Source organism: Phaseolus vulgaris, chromosome 9 (assembly GCF_000499845.2).
Source record: "Phaseolus vulgaris cultivar G19833 chromosome 9, P. vulgaris v2.0, whole genome shotgun sequence".
In the NCBI taxonomy this organism is placed as follows: domain Eukaryota; kingdom Viridiplantae; phylum Streptophyta; class Magnoliopsida; order Fabales; family Fabaceae; genus Phaseolus; species Phaseolus vulgaris.
In genome coordinates this window covers 18723551-18751397 of record NC_023751.2, presented here as the reverse complement: position 1 = coordinate 18751397, position 27847 = coordinate 18723551, and the positions used below count along the sequence as shown (strand labels likewise).

Sequence of the window (27847 nt, the reverse complement as noted above, 5' to 3'; positions counted from 1 at the left end):
TTAGTTTATGACCAAATTAAAAAAAAAAAATCATGGTCGTGAGCAGATTCGAAAAGATATTGGCATTTGTGGTGAGAATATTTGAGTAAACCAATGAGATATAGATTGAGGACTTTAGGATCTAAATGATTAAATGGTGTCAATGTTGTCACAGTATCAAAGAAGAAAAAGAAAATGAAAATATTAAAATATAAATTTTAAATTTAACTCAATTTTATAAAATTAATTTATAATATAAGATTTGTAATTATTTATATATTATAAAATATTTTTATTTTTAATAGATATATAAATTGATTATATGTTAAAATTGATATCATTTATATTATAAAATGTTATTATTTTCTAATAATTGACGTGAAGTATCAATTAAAAAATTAAAATAAATATAATTAGTATATGAAAGGGATGTTAAGGGAATATAAATGTAACCATTTGTATATCAATCCTATGTATAAATACGGATGTAATGTATATGTGTTAAATAGTAATTAACACTCTTTACTGCTATAATATATCTCTCCCTCTCTCACTCACACGCTCACTGTAACATGTATCATGAGTTAGACAATTTTTTTTATGAAAAAGTTAAGTAACATAGATCTCTTTTAATTTATAAATAATTTTTCAAGGATTACATAAAATTATTTTAAACACTAACTACATTAAAATAAAATATAGACTGAAAGTATAAGTTCAATCACTATTTTTAATATTTAAATATAAAAAGTAAATATTTTATAATTTGGTTTTCAAAATATTTGACTACTAATTTTTTTCACTAAAATAATAAAGTTTCTAAAATTTTGCAATCACATTTTAACTAAAAACAGAATTCTATAAGTGCATTTTGTTTTTTTTTAGCTCCAGTGAAAAAAATATTGTATTTGGTAGTTTAAAAAAATGTATGTTAGGATTATTAAATTTTCTTTGTAGTTTAAAATATAATTTTATGAATATTTCATAAATAAAAATCAGTGTATAACTAAACGTCTTACAAAGTCTTAAGAAAGTTATTTTCCACTTTTGGGCTTCTTTACTTCGATAAAAAAGAAATAACAAATTTAAAAAACATCTATTTTAAAGTCGTTGTCCATGTGATAATTTTTTTTGGATAAACTTCCAAATTTAAAATATTTTCTACAAATAAAACTTCAAATTTAAAATAAGAATAAAAAGGAAAGAAAAAAAATTAAATGAAAAGTAATATTATTTAGATTAAATGAATTAAAATGAAAAGAGAAAAAATACAGTGAAATATTTGCTTGAGAAAAAAGAAAAGAGAAAAATTATAATTTTTTGGTAAAGACAAAGTTACCTTTATTATAGTGATAATTTATATTTTAAAATATAATAATATTGGTTTAAATAATGTGAATTAATACTGTAAACCAAAAAATATAGTAATAATTTTTTTGAAGTTCATATAAATAGAAGTAGAACAATGAAAAGTAATAAACACACTCATTTATTTTGATCGAGTTTGAAATCCATAATAAGCTGTTTTTTTATTGTAAGAGAGAGGAATTTGGGTACATTTTGACACAGAGGAACTTGTGTGAACCTTTATGTTAATAGACAACATCCCAGTAAAAAAACACATTTAATTGATTATATTATTTGACTTAATCTATTACATATGATGTCTATTTCACATAATCAACTATGCATTAACACATAACTTATAATAATAATAGAAGAAATTGACCAAACCATTATTCTATTAAGGCGATATCAGTTTTTGCAAGTAACATGTGAATTTGACTTTTTCATCCTTTCTCACCCATTCAACAAAGAAATCTTCCTTCAAATCTATCATTCAAAATCAACTCAATCCAAACCCAAAATTTTCATTCAAATCACTCTAATCCATTCCACGTAAGAGTACGTCATATCCAAACAAAGATTAAGTTTTATTTTTTTAAAGTATAAGTACTCTATTAGATGAAGGAATACTTTTTTTTTCTAAATTACTTTTAGTATATAATTTGAGACAATGGTTTTATAAAGGATGGTGACAGTTCGACATTAAATAGTGAAAGACATTCATCTATCTATATTTAATATAAAATATTATTATAATAAGTTGTCATGTAAATGTTACTTAGTTTTGTAGTGTTAAGTGAATATTTTTCATTAATTAAGTGTCAACAATTCACCACCCGCTGTTAATGAATGTTTTTTATATTTAGAGTGTCAACCTATCAATCATTTATAACCAAGGCAGACACCAAATATATAGAGATTCAAACTTTGCTTTTATTCCCACATTGGACCATGATACCTTGACACAGTAAACACATTATTAACCAAACATTTGTTTGGTAATATAAGAAACTTGGGACATTAGGAGGTGTAAAGTTCTATTTTCCACTCCACAGTCCCCAGAATTAAAAACTCAACACATAAAAAGATCATGAATCTTGGGAAGAAGAACATGCAAACAAGATGTTGGCAATGGCTAGATATGGTTGAAAATCCAATATATAGAGGACTTGATCAAGCATTGAGATCATTTTCTAAGTTTCTCCTTCATCCTCTCAACCGCGACCCTAAGAGTTTCATCATCCTTGCAGAAAACAAATCTGACTAGATTCTTTCCCTCTTCTGGATTGAAGCTAAACACACTGCAAGGGATTGCCAGCACCCCCACCTCCTTAAGCAGATATTCACAAAATGCAACATCATTTTCCAATCCAAAAGGGGTATGATCAGCTAAAACAAAGAATGTTCCGTTGGGTGGGAATACCTTAAAGCCAACGGCCTTTAATCCTTCCACCAAAATAGCCCTCTTTGCCATATAATCCCTCTTCAGCTCCACATAGTAAGAGTCTGGCGCTCTAAGAGCTACTGCAGCTGCACACTGCAAAGGAGTGGCGTTTGAGAAAGTGATGAAAGAATGTGCCAGTCGCAGTCCCCATGTCAGGTGTGAGGGTGCTACGGCCCAACCAATCTTCCATCCTGTTAAGCTAAATGTCTTTGCCAATGAGTTCATTGTCACGGTCCTTTCAAACATTCCAGGCAAAGAAGCTATTGAAATGTGCTCCATATCAAATGTCAACTTATGATAAACTTCATCAGCAAAAACTAGAACATCATTCTCAATGCAAAGGGATGCAATGTCATTGAGTTCCTCTAGAGAGAACATCTTTCCCGTAGGGTTGTGAGGAGTATTTATAACAATGGCACGTGTACTCCTTGACACGGTTAACTTCAACTTTTCAATCGGGATAGCAAAGTCTGGAGGTTGCAAAGGGATGCTTATTATTTTTGCACCAGCCATGGCTAAATTGCCTTCATAACAATCATATAAAGGAGAAAACAGGATAACCTCATCACCAGGATTTATTAATCCTAAAACAGTTGCAGAAATTGCTTCTAAGCACCCATTTGTGACAGTAACTTTATTATCAGGGTCTACCACTAATCCAGTTTCTTTCCTAAATCTATCAGCAATAGCAATGTTTAACTCCGGAACTCCAAAGCCTTGTGCATACTGATTTTTCCCATCCCTTATTGCTTGAATTGCTGCTTCCTTTATAAACTCTGGACCATCAAAGTTGGGAAAGCCTCGTCCAAGGTTTATGATTCCATCTTTCTGGCTGATCAATGCTTCCTTAGATCTCTGGAACTTCTCTAAGCGCTTCGCAACCTGACAATCAAAGAAAAAAAAAAGAATCAAAGTAAGCAAAAGGTTCATGGGTCATTTTTATGCAAAAATTCTTCACTTTCTACCAGGTAACAAGATTTAGTGCTCACTCCTTGAATCATTGAGAATGTCTGACGAGTTAACATAACATCCTTGAATAAACCTGTACCGGTATGGGCGAGGCCGAGGTCCACCTGGCTGCCCGTGGCCGAGTCCACATGACCGAGACCAGGGGAGCTTGGCTGAAACATTAGAAGACTTGGCCGAGAGGCCGAGAGACCGAGACCTTAGAAGACTTGGCCGAAAGGTCGAGAGACCGAGACCTTAGAAGACTTGGCCGAGAGGCTGAGAGACCGAGACCTTAGAAGACTTGGTCGAAAGGCCGAGAGGCCGAGACCTTAGAAGACTTGGCCAAGACCTTATAAGACTCGACCAAGACCAGTGGAATTTGGCCGATGGCCGACCCACACCATGGGAACTTGGCCGACGGCCGACCCCTACTACAGCTAACGCTCAAACCAAGATCAGTGAACTTAATCCATCATCAAGAATTAGGTAATGCAACCCTAAGCGGTATCCACCTCGATAAGCGGGCCCAACAAGGTAGGCCCATTAGAATAATATAAATAGCGCGCATTCCAAGGAGTAAGGTATGTCATTTATTACTGAGCTGACCACCCGCTTTACTGACTTGAGCGTCGGAGTGCCTTCGCAGGTACCCACCATCCGGTGATTCGTCCGATGACCGAGTGCCGAGTACCGAAGGATAAGCAAGAGGACGAGAAGAACCACAGTTCATCACCCAGTCACCTGCCCGACCGAAGGAAGGAGAAGAAGACTTCAATAGTTCTCTAGGTCTCATCTCCCTAGTAGGAACAAAACCAAATTAATTGTAGCAAATATATATTATATAGTATAAACCGAATGGCTCGAGGGGATTCAATGAGTTTCTGGATTTTTTCTTGTATGTTTCTCAACACTCAGACAAAAGATTGCCTCCAAAACCTTATTGAACTTTCTCATTTATAGGGGTTATTCTTCCAGTTCAGAAACTCTCTTTCACAACCACTCTACACCGTCACTATCTGTCCCATACATTCTCATTCTGGTGTTCTCTCTCACACGAAGTACACTCTCAAAAACACAATAGTTGGTTAAAACTTTCATTACCCAACTTAGAAACACACTTGATTCCCTAGATTTATATGTGATCAACAGAAGCATACAAATGAATTCTTCAACGATCAGTAACTCTAAGAAAAATATTGCTTTATTCAAAAGTTAGATCAAATTACACACATCAGTTTTGGAAGGGCAAGATTAAAAAAAAAACATCAAATGTGGGTTTGACGCATGATAAATAGACGAACGAAGAGAAATGTTAGGTATGGAGAGAATCAAGAGAACTCAACTGCAAAAGGATTATGCATTTTCAGTGGAAAGCAGCGGAAAAGGTTGAAGAAAGTTCGGGATTACACTGTAACTTTTGGAGTCGATACAAGAGTTTTGTTATTTTATAAAAATTATTTTTTCGAGTATTAATTGTTCCATAAAAACATAAAACTGTTCCAAGTTTTACACTATTACGGTTTTTATGTAACAAAATTATTGATGGAAAACAAAATAAAATGAAACAAGTAATGGGTTCTGTTTTGAACAGAGAAAGAAAATGATATTGTGAAAAGGATGAAATATACATAGCATGAGTGCAACAAAGTAACAGAAAACAGTTACAGAAGTAGTTAGAAACCTGGAGAGGGTGCTTGGCGGTGCGATTCTGAGTGGAAAGAGAGTTGACGGTGAGAGACATATGGGAAGGGGGTTGGGGATAGAAAGAGAGGGGAGGAGGGTGACATCAAAACCTTAATATAAGGTGGAGGAGACTTGAATCTCATGAGTTGGAAAATCATAATTTTATTTTAGTTTTATTAGTTAAATATAATATTTTATTATTGAAATGATTGTAAGGTAGAAATGGGAGAAAAATAAAAGTGTGAAACAAACATTATTTTTTAAATAAATGTGTTTTTGTTTAACTAAATGAAAAATGTACGGGGAGATCCGAATAACCGACATCATGTGATGGAGTTCGATTATTGGACGGATCAATCTCACAAACCCAATTACGTTTAAGTAGATTTAGTGAGACTAATCAGTAATTAAGAACTAGATAATGTATTTCTAAACATGACTCAAGTTCCATAATCCAACCAAATGAGAAAGGTCTACTAAAATAATATAAATAACACAAATTTCAAGATCTAGGTACGTTATCATATACAATACCCTGACAACTTAGTGTCGAATACTAAATTGACTTGAGCGTTAGAGTGTCTTCTGCAGGTACCATCTGAGTATGGGTTATGAGAAGAGCGAGAGGTAAAACGGGTGGAGAAGAGGAAGAAGCTTGCTTGGAGAAAAAGTGAAGTGTTATCCGACCGACTGACCAAGGGAGAATAAGAAGTTGTCTCAATAGTTCTCTAAGCCCCAACCCCCGTTCGAGAACAATTGGCGTCCACCGTGGGCCGAGAGAATTCGTGTGAAGAACGTTAGTAGATGGTATCAACCCGCAACATGATAAGTGAGAGAATGTCTGAAGCTGAGCAGATGACATTGTTGATGTCTCTGTAGAGAGAGATGGTCGAGATGAAGAGGAAGAATGAAGAGGTTACCTGGAAGAATGAAGAGGAGATCCTAGCTCTCCAAAAGGAGAACGAGGAGATGGAGAGGAGGTTCGTCGAGGGGGGACCGTTTGCTGTACCGACCAACCTTGTCAGTAGATCGTTCACCTCCCCTCCCGACCCGAAAACAGCTGAGGAGATCAGGGACAAGGAACTCACTCAAAGGTCCTCACTCAAGAGATGGATGGTGAGTCCCATCCAAACAAGTCGGTCCGCACGACCGGAACCCTGGACTTGGTGCGCCTACATCCTTTTACTAATTCTGTAATTGGGGTACCACTGTCAGATAAGTGGAAATACTTCAATAGGGATCACTATGACGACACGACCGACCTGAACGAGCACATGAATGTGTACACTACGCACATGAGTTTATACACCTCAGATGACACGGTCATATGCTAAGTGTTTTCCACATCGCTAAAAAGAGGAGCCCTGAGTTGGTTCACAAAGCTCCCTCCCATCTTCGTCAACAACTTTGCGATGTTGATGTCCAAGTTTGAGACGCAGATTTGATGGCAATGCACGAGACGCTATGTGGGAGCCACGTGGAGTGCATGAAGGACGCCCAATGTGAAGTTATCGAAAGGAAGGGAGACATGCAAATCGGAAAAAAGACAAGAGTAAAAGAAGAAAAATGGACGCTCGATAGGAGGCCGACCCATACACATGGTATTCGTTAGCTTGCAAGGCTCGACAATCATAATGCCGTGATTGGCATTTGACTTCATAATTGGAACCCTCCCCAAAAATTCAGAAACAGAAGTCTAGTTCACAAAGCACACAAAGCAGGAGGTGATCCTAGTCACCTTTGGATCCATCCAATCAAACACCGGAAGGGGGGATGGGGGCCAGGGGAGTCCGACCGGTCGTGGCACCTTCCGGATCATCTCCACTGATGACGTCCTCCACAGGGTGCAACGTCTGGTTTGCACCGACCGACAAAGGCACGGTCGTGGAGGAGTCGGGAGAAGACGATGACGATGAAAAAAAAGACGAAGGAAAGGGAAGAGTAGAAGGGGGAGTCGAAGAAGAGGATGTAGGACGAGATAAGGAAGACATGACTAACCTTTTGGAAGATGAATGAAACAACACAACAGGACGAGGGATGTTCGGATGTCAAAGCAGTGAATTATAGCAAAAGAGCATTGTCTCGACACTATTGAGACCACTATTTATAGCCTAGGGGTTCGGGAGGCGAAGCGTCACATCCATCTTAACCGTTAGATCTCGTTTGATCCAACGGTCCTCGTCAAATAGCGCCAAAAAATTCCTCATCAATGCACGTCACGTCACGCGCCGCCCCACGTCACATCAAGCCTCGGGAAGTCCAATCATCACATCGGTCTCGGACAAAGACTCTTTGGGTCAACCACCCTCGAGCCTGGAGGGAAGTGTACCGGGAGGATCCAGATGACCGACATCATGTCACAGGACTCGACCATAAGGTCGATCGACCCCACAAACCCAATTATGCTTAAGTAGAGTTAGTGAGGCTAATCAGCAATCAAGAGCTAGGTAATGTATTTCTAAACATGACCTAAGTTCCCTAATCTGACCCAATGAGAAAGACCCACTAAAATAATATAAATAGGACAAATTCCAAGATTGAGGTACGTCATCATATACAGTACTCTGACAATCGAATGTCGAATACTAAACTGACTTGAGCGTCAAAGTGTCTTCTACAGATACCATCCGAGTTTGGATTATGATAAGACTGCGAGGTAGAACGAGTGGAGGAGAGGAAGGAGTTTGCTTAAGGAGGAATTATCCAACCGACCGACCAAAGGAGGAGAAGAAGCTGGCTCAATAGTTCTCTGAACCCCAACTCCCGTTCGAAAACTAAAAACACATGGATGGGTGATACTTTAACATCACAAATAGTAAAATACATACACTTTTCATCTCAATAAATTATTATTGTAATTATATTCACTACAAAAAAAAATCAGTATTATCTACGGATTTTTACCCACGGATCTGAGTCCGTAGGTAAATTCCACATTACCTACGGATATTACCTACGAACTACATTACCTACGGACATTACCTATAGATTCTGAATCCGTAGGTAAATTCAGCATTACCTACCAACTATTACCCACGAATTCTGAATCCGTAGGTAAATTCAGCATTACCTACCAACTATTACATATGGATCTTATTACCTACCAACCTTTACCTACGGATCTCTATTACCTACCAACTATTACTTACGAATCTCTATTACCTACGAACTATCACCACTGATCTCTATTACCTACCAACTATTATCATAATAATTATATACATAATATTAAAAATATTAATATAATATAAAAAATTATAAAAACATAATTCATATTCATAAATAATAATAATCATAACTAATTTATACATATTATTAATATTAATATAATTTAAACAATATAAATAGTATTATATTAATAATATTTAATAATATTAATAATATTATAAATATTTAATAATATTAAATAATATTAATAATATTAATAATAATGATGATATTAAATATATGAAGAATGTTATTAATTTTTATTTTATTAATTATATTAATATTGATAATCATACTTATAAATATAATAATAATCATAACATGATAACAAAACTTGACTGGTGTAATGGTTAAAGCTTTTATGGACATATTTCAAAGGATTTGGCTTCGAGTTGGCTTCGAGTCTCACCTGCTGCAGTTTAGTTCTAACATTAATTTTAATTGTCATAGCATATATAATAATTATCAATAATAATCATAAAAATTGGAAAAAAAATAATATTTGTAAATAATAATTGAAAATAAAAAAAAAGATTCAAATAATAATTAAAATTTTAAAATAAAATATATTAACATTACCTACGGACTTGAAGTCAGTGGGTACATACGAATTTTTTTCCATGGATAATTCGTAGGTAATGTTGATTTACATACGGATTTTGGCTGTTACCTACGGATTTTGTCCGTAGATAAATTGGATTTTTCTTATAGTGATTTATTTTATTTTGTAATTAAAAATATTATTATATTATTATAATTGATTGTGTATGTTATTATAATTGATTGTGAAGGAAAAGTTTTTATATCCCATTAACCTCTCTTTTGAAAAGATAGTGATATTATTTGAATTAAGATAAATATATGAAAAATGTAAGAAAAATTTATGAAAATTTATAAATGAATGATGGGTATAATTAAAATCGTATTTTTTTAATTGATAAAAATATAAGTTTACAAAATTAATCTTATATTTAAAATTTATTAAAAATATAATTTAATTTATTTACCAATAAATTATAATTATTTTTAATTAAAATATTATTTTAGTGATTGAAATATTATTTTGGATAATATATTAAAACTATTTGATAAAAAATACAAAATGATATAAAATTTAATAAAAAATATTTAAATATTTATAATTATAAATATTTAATAATTTTTTATATATTAAATAACATTATTATATTTTATCTTTATTTAATATAATTATTATATAATTTTATTTTTTTATTACAACAAAATATTTCTTATTATTATTAGATTTCAGAATCCTTAAATATGATTTTGTCTCAACCTTTTCTTAAAAAATTATTGGAAGGAATTGTTAATTACTGTAACTTGAATATAAGAAAAGAATCCGCAACCACTCATTTTCATTTCTATTTTGCTTTGATAATGTTCTTTTCTTATATATTTACATCTTATTATTTTTTTGTATTTATTATTCTTAGATTAAGTTATATTAATATTTCTGGGGTTTTTAGTGCATTGACTTTCCAATTCATTTAAATTCTACATAAAATTTTCTTTTTCTTTTTTACATAGCACATACAGTTCTTAAAAGTAATCATAAAAATTATAAATATATTAAATAACCTTAAGAAACGTCCGGTACTTTTTTATAACAAAATATTATCGATTAAATAATTGAAATAATTTTTTATAAAAAATATAACTTTTTATTTTGTGATTTCCAATGCCACTCTAACCATGGAAATTTTGTTTCTTTAAGAAACTATAGGGAGAATCTTTATTTTCGTAAATGTAAAAACTTTTAAAAATTTTGTCCATAAACATGTAAAAGTTGAATTGAGACAGGAACATATTGAAATACCTAATAATTTCAGTATTAATGTAATTACCCATTAATGATATATTTAAGATATATAATTTAAATATCTTACAAATTAATTATTTAAAAAATGAATTAATAATTATTTTAAAAATAAATTATGTAATTAAATTATCCTACATTATATCTCTAATATATATTATTTATTTACAACAGTGTTAAGATTTAATATTAGTACATATTAGTACAAAAAAAGTTTATGTAAAATTATTTCTTTTATTTATAATTATTATTTTTTAATTTATTATTATTTTGTTTACTTAGTAACTTGAATATTAGAACTTTACCCACATATATATTTTCATTCAATCATATGTTTATTCTTTATCGTTATTAAGTTTATTTTATTTTTTTATTGTTGTTTACAACTCAATTCATAAAAATGGAAGATTATCCAGCTAAATACATTTATTTTCTGTAAAAACAATTAGTAAATGGAACTGAAAAATAATATAGGTTTATTATTGTTTCTCCCAATATAGTTATCCATATTGTGTTTTTACATCATTTTAGAGGTAAAACATCCAGTTTGCCAAAAAGAACAAAAATTAACAATCAGTATTAGAGGAAATAATTTAAAATCACAATTTAATTTATTTAAAGGAATGCTAGATTCATTTTGTTTTTAATAATATAAAATAATATTAATCTTAATTATTCATATTAATAAAGTAGAATGTGGCATCGTATAAGAAAAATAATACGTAACTATGTAAAATCAAAACCTACAATACATTCGTTTCATATTTCTTTATAATTAATAAAGAGATAGACACTTATTTTATTTCATGAAAGTTTTTATGTGAATTTTTTAATCTTATTTGCTCAATCTATCTTTTATAATTCCTTTTTTTTTCCCTTTTTTCTTAATGTTAACCCTTAACATCTTCAACTTAGACCCTAAACCACTTAATCTTTATTTGGATAGATATTAACTACATGGGGTAAGCTTTTTGGTGCTAGAATTGTTAAATTTCCTTATTCTTTTGTTTGGAGGAAGTTCTCTTTTATTATTGAATTGAGATTTTGTTACTGCTATTTTGATTTAGTCCTTTTATATTTTTTTTTTATTTCTATGTAGTTTTCATATAGTATCATATGATTATTAATCGATCAATTTTAAGACGTTAACCTACTTCAAATATTATTAATGCGTGATTTTATTAAAAAGTCATTTGTATACTTGATGACCCTTAAAGTTACTCTATTATTTATTATACAAATTTAAGTGGGGCTATTCCTCCAAAAATTATTTTGTTAGATGAAAAGATTATTTATCAATAATCAGGTAACATTTTAACTATAATTTGAAATACAATATTCTAGTTATATATTTTGTTATAAGTTTGAAAAGATAGCTGCAAAGGTTGAAAACTCCTTATTTTAACTAAAAGATAGTTGTGACTCAAAATAATAGTAAACAATCTTCAAATAAAGGTACATAAAATAGTTGTCACAAGATTGAACCAAATTATATTTCGAATTTTTGAAAGATATTTTATGAATGCGAAACATATTTAGAACTATAAAATTTAGAATACAAATTGTAGAAGGTTTATAAATTATATAATTCGAAAATGAAAAGAAAACAAATTCTGCACCTTTTGTTCCAGACTAATTTTGGAATTAACAAATTTATGGATGTACGAGAAGAAATTGTGAAGGTGGAGGAAGTAGTTGTCAGTATATAACTGCATTGGGTCACTTGGGCTTCTTCAATAAAATAACAATGTCCAGTCCAATTTAAAAAGTTAAAAAAAGGCTAAACAGAACACACAAATTACAAAATAAATAAAAAGATTATGCAACAACAATAATGGTAAGATTCAAAATAATTTTCTGTTCATCCATTAATCAGCACCAGTAAGCTTGTTGGATTTAAACCTACAAATGCGAATTATAATTTATAAAAGTTTATTACGAAATGAGAGGACAAAACAAATTAAAAGGGGGAAAATATATTTGAAGTCTAAGAAGAGGGCCCTTTTCTTTCACACTGCATCAAGCACCTTCTCGAACCCCTTCTATCTTCTTTTATTTTTTAAAATCGTCTGGGCCGAGCCTTTGTCCCTTGTTGACCTAGCCCAAAAGACCTAGATATTGTTTGTACGTTTTAAGCTGAATAACTCACTTCAAGAGTTTTGTTTTATTATTGGGGTTTTGCATTTTGCACCCTCATGATTATATACCTGCACTCCATATACTTCATTATTATTTTAATTTTTTGTATTTTTTGTTTTTAATTAAAAATGTAATGTGTTTAGCCGTGGTTGTTGAATATTAAGATGCAATCTTAGCCATGGAACAAAATATTCAATGAAGTAGATAAGTTATCTGACATGAATGAGTCAAATATAATGAAGTTGGTGGCCTTTGAAGATGAATTGATTGGAGGAGGAGACTACATTTGACCATTTACAACATATAAGGTAAGTATAGTTTCTTTGATTACCGTTAAAAATGCGTGAAATTCGATACTTTGAAAATTTGTTATATTTGTGTAAGTATTTGGTACACGAGATGACTCACTTCAATAAGTGCATAAGGTGAAATTTTTAATAGGTTTTGTAGTTATATTCAAGTATGACAAGGCAAATGGATAATAGAGAAGGAAGACCTATATGTTATAAGGTTGTGAAAGGAGTGAGAAGTATAGGAAATACATAAACGATTTGGAATTGTGTGTAACTTGTACAAAAAAATGTGATTGTGCTTATAAATTGCGAGGCAAACTAGTTCGCCATAGAGAAGGCTGGATGTTTAGAATTTAGGGTTTACATTTATTTTACCCATAATATTTACTTACGTCAAAATAGCTATAAAATATTTTATTTCATAGTCTTTGTATTGATATTTCCTCATAAATTTTATATATTTAATTTTTAATTTTCAAATTTTAAATTTTCTTCTATTTCAGTTTCATAAATATTTAAATTTACTATAATTTTATAAATATTTAAAAATAGAAACTGAAAAAATAAAAATAAAATAGTGTTAGATAAAAAAATAAGAAAAAAAAGTGTTAGAATGAAAAATAAAAGTGAAAATAATGTCGTGTTGGATGAAATATTAAAAAAATGTAAGAGTTTGTCACGATAAACTTTTTGAAAAAAATTGTGGAAGAAGAAAATAATATAAAATATTGAAAAAGTTATAAAATTTAAAATGTATTCATATAACAATTAGAAATAGTTCAACAGGTAATGGGATTAATTCAAAATTGAAGAAAAAAAAATCAATTATACTCCCTGGGATTCCTTTTATAGAGTTCAGATAAAAAGTAATATTGGGTTCTTTCATAAAAAAATATAAAATGTTCTTATCAATCACTTCAATACCGAAAAATTCTCTTAATTAAAGTCTTTTCAATTACTTAAATAAATAGTGCACTGATTAAGTGTTTTATCATTTCAAGGTAATTTTGGAAATAAATAAAATTAAGACATATTTAATACTATCAACTAAATTAACTAATATTTTTAACTGATAAATTGGTTAATTTCAGTTTTGTAAAGGGATCCAAAGAGAATAATTTTATCTGATTTAAATTTTAAGAAATAATTAAGTAATTTAATTATGGAGTTTAAGTTGTCAATTCAAGGTGCTATATAGAGTTTTAATCATGGGCCAATACCCCTCCAAATACTTTGTTCAGACTGTTTCTTCCTGTACCTCCATAGGTTCTTTTGCTATCCCCATACACAATGAAAATACGTTTTTAATTTTCTTGTGTCATCTTCATAGAGGAGCTTCCGGTTTATATAATCTGAACACGCATTTGAAAAAAGACTTCTGGATTATGTAATCCATAAGATAAAAAAGACTTTCAGATTACATAATCCGAAAACTAATCATGCATATGAGAAAAAGCTTCCAAATTATGTAATCCATAAGCTAATTACGAATTTGAAAAAAGACTTTCCAATTACATAATCCAGAATATTATAGAGTAGTATTTTTGGAAATATGAAATTTATGAAAGTGGGAGAATAATATATGGAGGTGCAGAAAGAAACAGCTTTTTCAAATATATAGCCAATTGTCCATCCAACAAAAGAGGAAAAGGGTTAAAAGAAAAAATAGTAAAATAAAAAAGATATTTTAAAAGAAGACAGAGGATATGAACAAGCCTCCATTTCCTTTCCAAACTTTTTGATATGTTCCCATTCTGTCCATTTTTGTCCAAGTAAATTGGTTGCCTAATGGACAAATTGAAACTGTATATTATGCTTGCAAGATTTCAAGTGAGAAGGAAAAAAAAACACTTAAATTCCTTTCAAGTTCAAAGAACATATTTGTTTATTCTTTCCCATTAAAGAGGACAATTAAATAGCTCTCACAGCCTCTTTCTCAGATTTTAAACCCTTTTAATAATAAGGATGAGGTATGTGAATCACTGACATATTAGGCTTCAGTTTTAACCTTTTCTGCCTAAGTTTTTAATTAACATCTAATTATGATGATGGGCATAATTGAAATTATTAGCATATGGAACTTGGCCCATAGATAATACAATAATTTATGTGCGATAGTTGCATCTATATTTATTCACTAACCCTTCAATTCATCTATACATAAATCCTACAGAATTGTTCAATAATAAAAATAAAACTAAACAGAATAAATGAGTTTGATAACAACAACTAAGTAGATTATTTATAATTACTAATACCATTCATCATAATTACCAACAACTATAAGTAAAAACTTAGGATTCATTCTTATTCTTACCGAAAATGAACTAGAAGAGGATAAATTTGGGGATTCATTCTTATTCTTATTGGAAGAGTATCGAGGTGAAGGATAGAAGATTTTTCTCTAAATCAAATTTTGTAATATTGACTGATCACAAAAAGAAAAAGAATGTTTACATGCAAAAGATTTTATGACGCTCAAGTTAGTAATAATATAAATAGACAATTAAGAATACATTAAACAATAGTTATGAGATATAAATAGATTTTATAATATTAACATATAACTGGTAGTAACCTATAAAGAGGTATGATCCGATTTATGTGTCTTAAATAATATATTAAATTAGTAGCTGTAATTGAGGGTATGTATATAAGTTCCTCCAGCTCGAAATATGAGAAGATTTACAGGTGGATCGATTTGAAGGATGAACGAGCTCAATTTGGATTTGTATAGGTTTAGCATAAGTCGATCCTTGATTTCGATTTCGAGTAATGTTTATTAATCATGTTGATATAACAATTTATATTATTTTCGATGATTGTTTGAACTCAAATAATAGTATTTGACCGCTTGGTTCAAGTTTGAGAAAATTCTGATTATCGTTTGATCTTGGGTAAGAGTTGTTGATCCAATGATCATTTGGTCTTGGGGTACTATCAAACCGTTTGATTTAAGTTTGCAAAAAATCCCAAGTTTGATATCGAATAGTGTTGCTAGGCCATTTGGTCTTGTTTGATCCAAGTAAAAGTGTCAATCATCGTTTGATATCGATTAAATACTTATAATAAATATCATTGTAAAAAATTATGTCTAAATTTTCTTCCTTGGGAATAAAAATAAGTTGGGCTTTTGTCGAGTTGTTTAGGATTTGTTTAGGAATAAAAATGAAGAGAAAAGTTTTGCCGGAATCCTAGTGGGAGCTAAATGTTCTTACCGAAAATGGATTTGGAGAGTTTTGAGGTGGAGAAAAGATGACTTCTTTGTGGACCCAACTCTGTCGTGTTGGCCGATCACAAAGACAAGGGGAGTTCACCTACAAAAGACTTTTTGATGTTTAAGTCAGTAAAAATGTTTGAAGTATAAGAGATTCTTTTAGATGACATCACTAGGGTCAATTACTGCATTCAAGGTATTGTCCGCTTTGGAGCTTGGAGCTCAATCATGATTTTGTCCTTAAGGCTCTGTTTGCTTCTGTGGATGTACTGTTCACAAGGAAATAAATGAGAGGATATCAATGGTTTGGATTCAGGATTTTGTAGGGAAGAGGATGCAAGGATATACATGTGAACAGTAAATATCCTCTCCCCTAAAAATGAAGAGATGTAGAAGGAAAGTCACATCAACATGTGTTATTTTCGAATTTACCCTCATTCATTTGCAAGGATTTTTAATATTAAAAAATAGTTTTTTATTTATTTATATAAGATGTGATTTATTTTCTAATTTTATAGTATATATTTAATATTTTAAGAAATTATTTGAAGTTCTTTTTTTATTTAATTTATTACTGTGTTTATATTAATATTTTTTTTTATAATTATTATGTTTATGAGTTAGTAATTTATTTTATAATAGTTTTTTATAAAATTATTTTCTATTATTAATTACGCTATATTTTTTATTTTTTATTATTATAGGGTTTTTAATAATAAAAAATATTATCTTTTATTTATATAAGATCTGATTTATTTTTTAATTTTATAATGCATGTTTAATATTTTAAGAAATTATTTGAAGTTTTGTTTTTATTTAATTTGCTGAATACATTTTTTTTTCTAATTATAATTTTTAAATTATATCTATTTATATTTAATATATATTTATTTTCTAATTTTAATTTTTAAATCTATGAAATATGTGAAAGTTGTTTATTTTTAAACAAAAATAACTCATTTCATTATTAAAAAAATTTAATAGGCAAGGATAACTTTGTAAAGTAACATTTAACAATTTAATAAAAAAATAAAACTCCCTCACAACCATCATATCACTCACAAACTCCCATTAACTTTCCTCACACATTCATTCTAACATACCCCAATTCAAATAATCTCACTTTCTTCCGACTTTCTTCTCACATTCTCACACATCCACTCTCTCAAATCCTCACACATCTACTTCCCTAATCCAAACGCACACTAAAAGAGGCCTTGATGGATTAAGGAAGAAATGTATATTTAAATTATCCTTGAACTCAATTCGTATTTTAATTTAAGTTTATTGAAGTTTGTTCAAATTAAAGAGGTTGAGGTATTTTCATTCCCTGAAACAAGAATAATCTATTTTAGGCTAGCATTAATGCAAGTTGATCTAACCGATTTTTGGCTTTTAAAAAAGGAGTGGAGTAAATGGATCTCAATAAGAATTATTCAACAAGAATTATGAGTTAGTTTTATTGGTCCGATTTGCATAATGAATTATTTGTATAAATAAAATCTTAAGAATAATAACATGCAAAGGTTGTAATCGTGATCTTATTTTAGTGTTTCATATTTTTATTGCACTTCATAAGTTTATTATTAATAATAAAATTTAAATATATTAAATAAATATAAAATTAAATATCTATATCAAATAAATATTTCATAGTTAAATCTCTTATGAGTAAGGAAATATAAAAAAAAAAATTGTCAAAGTATTAAAAAACTACATTATTAGTCACAATTTTCTCTTGACTTCAAAAATATTATTGTTGTTTTATTTCAAATATTGAAATATATACTAAAAAAATTATTAAATAAAAATTAATTTTAGAGACTAAAAATATTTAGTTAGACTAAATTAGATATTATTCTATAGATTAAAAAATTATTGATATTTAAAGTAGTTTTTATTATTAATAAAAATTTATAAACTAATTTTTAAATTATATGTAATTAACTATACCAAGATTTTAACTACCAATTACTTTAAATTCTAAAAGTTGGTAATTAAAACCTTTGATATCTAATTAAATACTAAGTTAGAAAGTAATTTATAATTTTTTTGTTAATAATAGAAACGATTTCAGATATTTTGTTAATATATAAGATATTATCTAATTAATATATAATTAATTTTTTTATTTAAAATTAATATTTATTTAATAATTTTTCTGTGTGTGTTATGTGAGCTAGCTACATATTAAGTAAAACATATCAAAGAATTAAAATAATCGTTCTATTTTTTTTCAATCGATTTGGTTGAGCAGCCTACATGACCTGAACCACATTATTATTTTTTTAAATAACATACTAATGAGACGTGACATTGTTTTAATATAAATTAATCAAATAGAAAATTTGACGTCTTAATGAAAATAAGAATGTAAGGTTGACGGAAGAACTTATTAAATTTCTTTTGGTGTACAAATTTCATTTCATGCTATTAAGAATTTCTGCATTGATTCTATATTGAAATTATATTAGTCAGAATACTCACAAACACCATCATTGACACCAAAAAGTTGCATTATTTCCTGTAGAAGCTGCTTTATAATTTGAAATACAATTGAATCTTCTTTAACATGTATGCAAACGTGCTGAATGGTTATTGAAAGAAATTAAACCGATCTCATTAAAGATGTGGAAGAGAAAAATAATACATATGTTCAATTCAAAACATTAAGTTATTCTTTTCTTTAAAAAAATATATTGAAGAATCTTAATTAAAGTCAAATGAACTACCTCTCAGATCAAGATAAACAAATTGAAGTGCAATTAGGGTTTAATGAAATATTCTTCAGAATCGCTCAACGAACATCGATATTAATTATTGAAAAAATTAGGGACCATGAAAGCAGAGGGGATTATATAATCATTATCCAAGTCAGAGATATACAGTGTTGTTGGCACAGTTTGACAAAATAAGTTTAAAAAAAGAAAGAAAGAAGAGATTATCCAATGAGTTTATGGACACAATGCTTTCGCAAATTTATTATTTATGTGATTTGTGCTCGCATATACCTTCTTTTTTAATTTTTTTATCAGCTGTGCTCGCATATACCTAATAATAAGATATACAAAATTTCCTTGTCTCTTTGCAAAGACCCAAGATGCCCTTATTATTTTTAATTCAAACTATGATTTATACTGCAAGTGTGAGTGCAAGAAAATCACTTGCAGTTATTAGAATATGTGTTCGAATGGCCAGTTACTTGACCCACCCACCATAACCATGCATAATGCATATAATGTACAAACAACCACATGTTTGATGTATCCCTTGTCTACTTCTAAGGTAATTGTGAATTATTAAATTAATAAGGTGCTACTTTATCAATATCACGCACTGAATAAACGTTGTTACTCACGTAGTTCTGAATTATTTTAGGATATACATGAATATGTGCAAATCACTAAGCAACTTGTGTGAACAATCAACTACCTAGCTAGCTAGGAGATACGGTGTGGCAAAGTTGGACTTAAACGACATAAAATTGTATAAAAGAAGGTATATAGAGATTAATTGAATTTCCGGAATTGATCGATTCTACTTTGCTGCACCCAACATATAACTAAAGGTTTTTCTTCCAATAATATTAGTTATTTAATCATCGAATCAAGTTGACACTAGTGTTTATTTAAAAGAACTTATTATTTATTATTGTTTATTTAAAGGGAACTTATTATTTATTATTGTTATTTAATGAATTGAGAATATCTCATTCTTAATATTATTTGTATTTTTTAGATTTTTTCCAAAGTCAACACCGAATACGTATTGACTCTTGTCTCCTAATACGTATTGACTCTTGTCTTCAATTTCAGGGAATGAAGTTGTAAAAGGTTTTCCGATGCTCAAATAGTACTCAATATTTAGTGGTTAATTGTAAGAAATACGTACATTGACTTGATGTTAGTAAACCTATTTATAAATATGTGTTTGGCCATCATGGCTATAAGCCTAAATTAGCATGATTAATCATTGTATTAGTCTGACATTACGTACAGATTCTTTGGAAAACATATGCTTAAGATGCATTTTCTTTGGGTTGTCGATATGCTCTCGGCCTTAGTAGTTTTGGGACTACTCGGCTGAACGTAAATCCTAAAATATCTCGATCGAATATGTGTTATATATTGTTTTGGCCACATGCAGTACAATCAATATTGGTAGCTAATTATAAATCAATTTAGAAACTATTTTATAAATTTTATTAATAATAAAAATTACTTTAGATATCAAAAAAAAATTTAGTCTTTAAAATATATCTAATTTAATGAATATAGTGATTAATTATTTTTTGTCTTTAAAATCAGTTTATATTTAATGATTTTTCTGTTGTGACACACTCTATTTGGGACACATGTTATGTACATATGTTTGCTTCGGGCCACTTAATATTGTCTCACCTTCAACATCGTTAGCTATAGTCTCACCAGGAGTGACTAATATGATGACACACAAAAATGAGTTTTTGCTCCAATGTGATGATTTTGTGTATGAGCTAACAAACATTTGTTTCCAATGAATTTATGAATTTTTTCTCTGACTTGACCATATAACCTATATGTTAATGAGTGTATGCTTTGATTTGATTCTTAACCTATGAGTTAAAGATATTTTGTTCCGACTTGATAATATCAACCTATAAACTAATAATTTTTTACTCTATCATATATAGTCTATGTATTAATGAGTTTTTTTTAATCAACAAAGAATGAATAAATAAGAGTATTTTAGGGATGTTGAAACCCTATAATTTTTTTTTACAAAACCCCAATCACTAAAAAAGATTTGTCTTTTAACTCCATATCCGTGCTCCAACAATCCTCAGCTATATTCATCCAAACATGTGTAAATAAATTAAATACGGCTTGAATTTTGAACACAAAAAATAACTTAACACAATCTCCTTATTAATGAGTGTATGCTTCAATTTGATGCATTATCTATGCACTAATGAACTTTTCTTTCAACATGATGATATTACCTATGAACTAATAAATTTTTGTTCGGACTCAACTATATTAATTTAGGTGTTAATGAATATATGCTTCAATTTAATTTGTTAACTTATTAGCTAATGAATTTTTCTCTCTAACATGATGATATTAGCTTATGAACTAATAAGTTTTTGTTCCAATATATGTAATGATATTAATGAATGAACTAATAGCATTTTTTATCTATGTTGATGATATTAACTCATGATGATAAACTTTACTCCAACTCGACCATTTTAACTAATAATGGATCCTTTTATTTGATTTACTAAGATGATATTAATAAACTGTGAATTTAAAATACTTTATACAAAGTGTTACATACTACATGAAGAGTTTAAGAAAATGTTAAAATAATTTTAATGTGGCTTTTAATACAGATTTTACACATAATTTAATGCTTTCTGATATTTTGATTTTGAACTTTTAAAAGTATTTTTTATCGTATAATTTACTTTATTCTTTTTAATTCCAACAACTTTTAAGATTTTTTTTTAATTCTTTTCATCAATAACATAAAATCAATTTAAAGGTGTTGAGATTTAACCAAAATTAATATAACCTACTTTGATAAAAGTATATTTTGGCGTATCTATAATATTGTGTAGATTATGAGGTGAATATATTAAATGAAATAAACCTAAATTATATCGTATTAAAATCAATATATTTAAAACGATTATGATATCAGTATTTTATAAATTTAGAGAATTCATTAGTGTAATAAGATGATAATATAATAATTCTGAACACTGTTGAAGCAACAACTGGCAGATGAAGATTTGAGGGTTTGTAGTTTTAGTTGTTTTCTAATTATTTCTGTTTGACATTCACTTTGCAGATTGGGACTCAACTATAGAGCCACCTTAAGTCTATATTTAATTAAAATGGTTATAGCTTGTTACCAAAAGATTTTCTTGCCTGTTTCCTAATTATTTTATCAGCAAATTATTTTTATTTCCGAGGAGGTATCTTTTATATTAGTTCGTTGTTGAGATTTTTTATTTATTTTTTATATCAGCACATATATGTAACCCTAAATTTTACTTTATAAATAGAATGTTTGACATTTTTATTATATTTTCCTAGGGAGCACAATAACTTTATAGTCTGTTTGACGACATAAAATAAATATAAACAACTATACAATATTAATTTTGCAATTTAATTTTCCTAATTCTCAATGTGATTGTTTTTTTTTACATTATTGACTAATCAGAATTCACTCCAAGTGTATATGACTTTTAAAATAGTTTTATAATAAATCAATAATTATATCTTATATGTAAATATTCTATTGAATAATAATATAAGTTGGAAGTTCTATTCCACTCCAAGTGCATATTCTTATTTTTATGTATTTTAATTTATATTTTTAAATTTTGGATATTGTATTTTATCATATCTATATTTCTCGTAAAAAGACATTGTTAAACACCAATCTTGGTTTTTTCATTGGGACCGCATATTTTCTAAGATTTTTCCACTAATCTAGGAATCTAGGTGAACTCCTAATGGGTTTCTTTCAAGCTTTAATGATTTAGCTACCAAGAAATGAGGCAAACTCCACCTGAATAAAATAATCTGACGCTCAAGTCAGTAAGAGCATCAAATTCTATGTATATAGTGAATATAATGCTAAAATTCGAGTTAAGAGTACTCCCTATGAATGATCATCTATTTATAAGTTTTCATGGGCTTGGATCTTTGACACTACTTTCTCCATGTTTTAATGTGACATATTATAATATCTTTTCATAAAATATGAATATAATGTATATAAACTACTAGAGTATTATGTAGTGTAATAAGGAATATTGTTCAAGTAAATTAGAGCATTTATGTAATATAATCAAGGATATTATGCATAACATTTATGTGCTATAATCAGAGATATTGAGCAGAGCATTTATGTTATATAATCAGAAATATTGTGCATTAAAATCGCATTAGTAGAGTGTTAATCGAGCCTTTATGAGATTTTATTCACTAGATGTCACGCTTGGGTTATATTAGTATTTTCCAATTCTTCCTTTCTTCTTGGACAATTTGGCGAGTTGGGCTTAGGCCCAACTTACTACGTTTGGGTTCGTTCGACCATATACTGGTCCGAGTGTTAGTACCATAATACAAGGGTTGTTGGACTATCTCTTCGGGTTGGCCAACTCGGCAAACTTACCGATCAAGTCCCGGACAATACAGATTCATCTACATTAACACTATTAGAAAGTCATTAAATAGAAAATAATTTTAGAGAAAAAAATAATAATTAGTTATTATATAGACTAAATTAGATACCAATAATTTTTTCAATCTTTAAAATAATATCTAATTTAGTCAATACAATAACAAAATATTTTTTGTCTCTAAATTATTTTTTATTTAATAATTTTTTTATGTAGTGCCTCCAATTTTGATTTTGTAAAAGTTAACCCCAATTTAAAGCATCTAAAAAATACTCTTAATAGTTATAACAATTTTATATTCGCCTTACATAAAAATATTGTATAATTTGCGAACTATAGAAAATTAATTATTACACCTTTACTATCCAATTTAATTCCTATGAGAAGTTAATTGATTGTCTTACTACCTCAACTACTCCTTTTACTACCATTATAAATAAAAATGATGTTAATGGTCACTTTGTCTCACGCCTTTGAGTGGTTTAAATTCTTTTATTGAGCTGTAATTTACCAAGATGGATATAGTGTTGAGTTTAAGCAATTTATTGTCCAACTAATGGATTGATTGTAGAATCCTAGTTTTTTATCATATATCCTAAGAATTCCTATATAACTTTTTCTTAAAATTTACTTTTAACATCATATACCTTCTTCTTTTTTATCATCAATGTCTCATTTGCTACCACTACATCGTCTACCTTCTAAGAATACAAATTGTGAAAAATCTATTACCTTCGATAACACACTTTTTAAACCTAGTTGATAGAATTTTTAATAAAATTTTGTACAAATACAAATTGTGAAAAATCATTATCTTTGATAACACTTTTTTAACCTAGTTGATAGAATTTCTAATAAAATTTAACCTAACATAGATATAGTTCTAAACCTTTTAGGATACAAGCCTTAGGGTTTAAGTGAGAAGGAAGCATTACAGCCCCTCGGAATTTTACGAGTACTACCTGTAACAACTTGGAATATTTCACCTTGTTTCTTTTCGATGCTTGATTGTTTTTAAAGAGTGTGTAAAAGTGTTTTCTCATGTATTCTAATTTTAATATTCGAGATCTATCGATACACTAGGAATTTGATGGTCCTCTATGGTGACTTGCCATGCTCTGCAAACTGCAATGATGAAAATATACACGTAAGGATGCGCATGCCGGGAGAGAAAGAGTACAAAGAGAAAAGAGACAGAGTAAATACATAGTTCGAGGTGATTAATTATATATTTAGGATCTGTACAATTCATTGTCTTTATCTTGGAACCTGCTCTAAACAACCCATTAAATCTTTATTGGATTGTACATTATTTGAAGAAATCACAAATCTTAGAATGAAATATGGAGATGAATAATGATGGTTTCTTTCTTTGTATCTAAAATGCATGCGTTTCTTGTTAATTAACAATAAATGTATATAAGGACATTGTAACAACCATGTTAGTGACAAGTGATCTTGTTTGCCGCCCGAACGGGATTATGAGTGGTGAAAAGGGAGACTGCCTCACAAATATGGGACTGCCTCCTTGCCTGGTTTTGAGGAACATGCCGGCCATTGGATTAGGTAACTCTTTGGGTGCATTTATGGGTGCAACAATCTCATAAGTTCTAGATATCAAGTCAATCATTGACTTTATTAGTCCATTAGCTACTAAATAATTATTAACTATCACTGATGTCACTATACTATTGCAGCACTCTCATTATAAGTTGTGCCCAATTATTTAATGGTGTGGACGTGCCTTGTGGCCATTTTAACAAAGGGTTACAAACTTAATGATTTTCTCAGTGTCATTTTCAGAAATGATTTTGTAGGGGTTAGCATAATCTGTGAAGTTCCTCATTGCCGACCTCATAGCTACTAGGGAAAACATGCATGTCTCTGAAAAATTGTAAATTGGAACAATAACTGGTACCCTAAGTGTTAAGCAAAGTTAACATGAAGGTATAGTAGGTCTTTGACTGAGTTTCTGAACCTACTACATTACTATATACTAATTGAGATTAACCAGGTATCGCTGGCACTGTTAGCCAACTGGTGTGGAAGCAACTAGTCAGGGCAGAAGCACTTCAATATATATATGTACACACATATATATACACTATATACTGGTTTTTATAGTTTTTCCTATTTGTGTAGATTCGGAATTTGATACAAGGATGTTTTTTACCGTGAGACTAATCTTATGAAGAGATAAAGAATCACTTCAAGAAAAATGTTGTAGAAGCAACTGTTACAGAAGCAATGTTGCTCTACGTACTTTTATTAAAGACATTTTAGTGAATTAATATAGGAAATATATTTATTTATTACTCTTTCTAATTTTTTAAGAACCAAATTAAAATTTTAATTTAATCGTTTAATAAGGTTGTTTAAAATGTTTTATGCATTAATTTTTATTTTTTTTAAGTTTTCAATAAGAAATAGGTGAAATATATTAATTTTTTAGATTCTTTAATTATAACTTTTAACTTTTGTTTATAGTAAGATTGGTATGTTTTCTAGAGAAGACTGATTTCTAAACTGGAGTATGTAGTTTAGTCAAAAATAGTGATTTTCAATTGAATATTGTGTATCTTTTTTATCAATTTTTTTCTCTCTTATATAGGTCCTTTATTTTCTCTAGTCTTTTTTTCAACTTTTTATTCCATCATCATTCTCTAACCCGCCAGCTTATTACCTGATCATTATCGCCCTCTTCTTTTTTATGAGAAGTAAGATAGTATCTTCGTTAATTTCCCGAATCGGTATCAAGATCGTTTCGTCACACTAGCGGGATCAGTTCATAACCTTACATTAGGGTTGGTAAGATGTGTGATGTATAGCTAGGTAGGTCTTCTCCATACCATTAGAGAGTTTATATATACTTTAATTAATTGGACATTTTTGTTTGACTAGCAAATGTAACAAAAATATGAAAATGTATATGGAATATTGTTATTGTTACGAAGATTTGAAACATAGAAATAAGATTATTTTTAAGATTGCAATGGTTGATATGGAGAAAGTCTTTATGCTAAAACATGTATATGGATTATAATAAGTATATTTTTTTATAAAAAAATAAATAAAATATTTTAAGAATGTCTTCATCCTTATAAAAAAAAATGTCCAAAAACCTGCTCATCACATATCCGTAGAAGATTCCAAAACACGTTATACTACCACCTAGATTTAAACCACTCAACATTATACAACATATAGAATTGATGCTGCTAAAATAAGTTGAAGCTGCATGAGTTACTCTGCTGCCCTCACAACACGTTCCAAAGTTGCCTTGTCAATAGCTTTCCATTCATTTTCCAACTTCAAACTCACCATCCAACATCTTTACCCACTTACATTCACAAGCCTCAAATACGCACTCTCACCTTCATCTTCATTTTGCTTCTTCCTATTACCTGCAAAAAGAAGCACCCACCTTCTCCTAGCTTGCTGAACGTGAAATTAGACATTTAGAAACATATTTTATTCACTTTTGGGGTCCATACACCAATCATAATAAATCTTTATTTTACTATTCTGACTGGTATATCCACTCAATTGGATGTTTGCACACATTAAAATGAAACATTTTTAGAAAAGGGAACAAATGCATGCATGCTTTGCAATTTTAGTTTGATTTCTGGTACTTCAGGGGTATATTTTGCTCCTTGTTTTATGGAGGATAACATGTTTTCCCGAAAGTTTTGAGTTCCTTATTTTGTTCCCTGTTGTGACTATTCTTGGGTGCACAATTATGGTCTTTATATAGGATAGACGTGATTTTTTTGTAGTAGCTATTGATAAATTAGTAAATTGTTTAATGTTTGATCACTCCTTTGTGTTAGAGGATAACTCTGAAGGACAGTAATGGAGAAACACATATGCATGTTTTTGTTATCCTCTCGTCTCTTATCTTTTTGTTTTTTCTGTTTTTTATATGGTTTATGATATTTGGTCTCTTTTCAATAATTTATTTTTTATTCTGATAAAAATACTTTAATTTTATTTTATACAAAAACTATATGGATTTTGCTAACCGGTGATAGGATTTTTTTTTTATTGAAAATAATGTTGGAACACGTTAAAAAAATCACAAAATAATTCAATTTTATATATCTAAATAAAAAACTTTGTTTTGATTTCTTCATTTGACTAAGAGTATTCAAGAAAAAATATTTTGTCTATGTACAAAAATAGCAGATAAAAATAACAAAAATATTAATGACATGAAAAATTAAAAGAAATAAAAAATTGCAAAAAGAATAAAAGTATATATGTTTTACTAATTTTAGGAGTGCTTTAAAGATATAAATTTATGGAGAAAATTAAATCTACTAAATATATTAACTTTTTTTTAGTTTTAATAAATTAATTAATTGAATCCTATCAGAAGTACAGGAAATAACTCATGACATAGTTATAAGTAACTAAAAATATAAAGTTTTTTTCTAAAAACGAAGTATTTAATACCATTAAAATCATAAAATAGAAACTAATTTTATAGATCAAAATATAATTAGTCACTATGGTGATTAGATTAGATACCATTTTATAAACTAAAAAATTATTGGTATCTAAAATAATT

At 29.1% G+C, this 27847-nt stretch overlaps 1 protein-coding gene across 1 annotated transcript; it reads right to left on the bottom strand.

The window, feature by feature from the left end:
- Positions 1 to 2237: 2237 nt before the first annotated feature.
- LOC137821620 (uncharacterized) lies at positions 2238 to 5544 on the bottom strand. Its single transcript, XM_068626302.1, has 2 exons — positions 5400 to 5544; positions 2238 to 3652 (listed from the first exon to the last, which is right to left on the bottom strand). The coding sequence occupies exons 1-2, from the start codon at positions 5457 to 5459 to the stop codon at positions 2513 to 2515; spliced, it is 1200 nt and encodes a 399-aa protein (XP_068482403.1). The 5' UTR covers positions 5460 to 5544; the 3' UTR covers positions 2238 to 2512.
- Positions 5545 to 27847: the final 22303 nt, after the last annotated feature.

What these genes read in the sequence shown, in the direction of transcription:
- LOC137821620 (XM_068626302.1), bottom strand. Translation starts at nt 5,459, where the DNA reads ATGTCTCTCACCGTCAACTCTCTTTCCACTCAGAATCGCACCGCCAAG. An exon ending in CCGCCAAGCACCCTCTCCAG is followed by an intron (nt 3,653 to 5,399) that starts GTTTCTAACTAC and finishes TTTGATTGTCAG; the next exon opens with GTTGCGAAGCGCTTAGAGAA.